This window comes from Impatiens glandulifera, chromosome 2, assembly GCF_907164915.1.
Source record: "Impatiens glandulifera chromosome 2, dImpGla2.1, whole genome shotgun sequence".
Lineage (NCBI taxonomy): Eukaryota > Viridiplantae > Streptophyta > Magnoliopsida > Ericales > Balsaminaceae > Impatiens > Impatiens glandulifera.
Genome location: NC_061863.1, coordinates 47,448,281 through 47,450,709, shown reverse-complemented (window position 1 = coordinate 47,450,709; position 2,429 = coordinate 47,448,281). Strand labels below are relative to the sequence as shown.

General features: G+C 29.1%; 1 protein-coding gene across 1 annotated transcript; it reads left to right on the top strand.

Annotated features, from left to right (window-relative positions):
• Nucleotides 1-961: 961 nt before the first annotated feature.
• LOC124923708 (E3 ubiquitin-protein ligase SIRP1-like) lies at nt 962-1,439 on the top strand. The gene has a single exon (XM_047463672.1). The coding sequence runs from the start codon at nt 980-982 to the stop codon at nt 1,319-1,321; it is 342 nt and encodes a 113-aa protein (XP_047319628.1). The 5' UTR covers nt 962-979; the 3' UTR covers nt 1,322-1,439.
• Nucleotides 1,440-2,429: the final 990 nt, after the last annotated feature.

Sequence of the window (2,429 nt, the reverse complement as noted above, 5' to 3'; positions counted from 1 at the left end):
TCATATATAATAAGTCTTAATTTCCAACCCAAGGGATCGGGAAATAAATTAAACTCCTTCAATAATTAATGAAACCAAACAGTAAATTAATTAAAAAGAAATTAAGAACTAACCCTATAACTAGAAAATAATGATTGAAGGGTCACTTATTATTATTATTATATTTATATGAATATGTGGAGACAAAGACTGAAAATAAAAATGTTTATTTTTTAAGAAAAAAAGTGTCACATTTGATCAGCAAGTAGATATGAAGTTAAATAAATCAATAAATTATTAAGCCCATGACTAAAAAACAAATAAATATGTGTATACTTGGAAAACGTGAAGCTAGAAAACATGAAAAGTCCTAAACCAAATTGTCAACTTCATCCCCAAATTAATGTCAGTTATACACATGGATCCCACTAATTTCTTACTTATATTTCAACACAAAATCAGGCCTGTTGGCTCCAAAATCAACCACGTTCATTAAATAATAATATTTTATTTAATTATTATTATTATTATTATAAAACTAGTTTAACAGCCCTAACTATTTGAAGAATTAATTTAATATTATATCATATAAATCAGTCAATCTCAATTTTAAAATTAAATTTGGGTTGAACTTAAATTTTTTTTTTACAATGAAACGGACTTAAACATATTTTCAACTCTAACATATATCTGCCACTTATTTTTACCACAATAATAATTATAATTTTTTTTTTAACTTAATAAACTTCATTTTACCAATAAATTATTTAGATACAACTTATTCTATTAATAAAAAATAAAACAAGATAAGTCAACTAATTATTAACGGAAATCATAAAGACCTACAACTTGTATAAATAATAAAAAAATAATTACTAGATAAGAGTTCAATGAACATGATGCCTTTTTAATTTCTTATATATAAACAAGACAAACCATACTAATTTCTTCAATCCACAGCCATTTCTCTCCCTAAGAAATCAAAAGAAAAGATAATAATATGTCAACTTCACTTTTCGATGATTTCTTCGATCTCGACATGGTGTTGACCATACCGGAGGAAGTTAGCACAAGCACCACCACCGCCGGCGGTGCGAAGGGTTCACCTTCTCCGGCTATGATCGCCCAAAAGATGGCCGATATGGTCTTGAAGATGCCGACGGTCTCTGCACCTCCCGGTCACTCATGTACGGTTTGCATGGAACGATTCGAAGTTGGTTCAACCGCCAAGGAATTACTTGTCTGTGGCCACGTGTACCATGAGGGTTGTATTACCACTTGGCTGTCTCTGCATGATTCTTGTCCTCTTTGCAGGTCCAAAGTAATCTCCGGCGGCCGCTGACCGTCGTAATTAGGGTTTCCCCACCATCACCACTTTAGCTACTAGGTAGCTAGGTTAATTGGATCCCATTTCTTCTTCGGGCCGGTTTATTTTATGAAAGAAGCATATAATAAGGAAAATTAAATAATACTATATTCATTTTGTTAGACCGGAGATGTGTGTACGTATACAGTTAATTATTTACCAATTAATTAAGTGTGAATTATATATATATATGATGAATCAATGGATGTTATAATTTCTTTGATTATTGGGTCATGAGGTGGAATCAGCCTGTTACAAATTAATTATTCTAGAGTTTGTGATATATATACCATTTTGAAATTATTTCACCTTTGCGTAATTACTAGCTAGTAACTAATGTTTTTGTCTATACCGTTTCTATAACACATGCCTTAATTTATATGATAGAAATTTATAGGGAAATGAAATGATTTGATGTCTTGTAAGTGGATTGAAAACTCATATATTTACCGCTCTCATTTCTTGTTAGTGTGATTTTAATATTTTCTTCAGGGTTTGTTTTTTACAGAAAAAATAATGTTATTTCTCATTGGAGATATATATATATTCCTAAGCAACTTATCAGATTGTTGTTGTTCAACAAGTCGTCGAATTCATTCATCTTTGTTTCAAGATACGACAAAAGTTAATCGGTAATAGATTAATCTGGATTTCCGATAAGCCCCAGTTGGTTGAGGCCAAAGCTGCGATCATAGCCGGAATTTGAATGCATATGATTTTTATAATATTAAATTATAATATTTTTAATATATTAGTAAAAAGTGAAATGAAAGACAAAAATATATATAATGACAATATGATCACAAGTCACGTATATATATAAAACAAAATCAATAATTATATATACAAAGTAAAATAATGATGAGTAATTATAACTTTGACAAGTTGGGTAAGTGAGCCTATTATTTTGACACGATGGATAACACGATGGATAGCATTAATTCCAACCGGTGAAGATCAGTTCAATCTATATTTATATATCTTTATTTATTTATTATTTTATTACAAAAATAAATAAATAAATAATAATGTATTAATATATATCACAATAAAATGTATAATATCATGATTATTATGCCTTTGA

Bases quoted from the DNA above. Each gene is read 5' to 3' on its own strand.
- LOC124923708 (XM_047463672.1), top strand. From the start codon at position 980: ATGTCAACTTCACTTTTCGATGATTTCTTCGATCTCGACATGGTGTTG.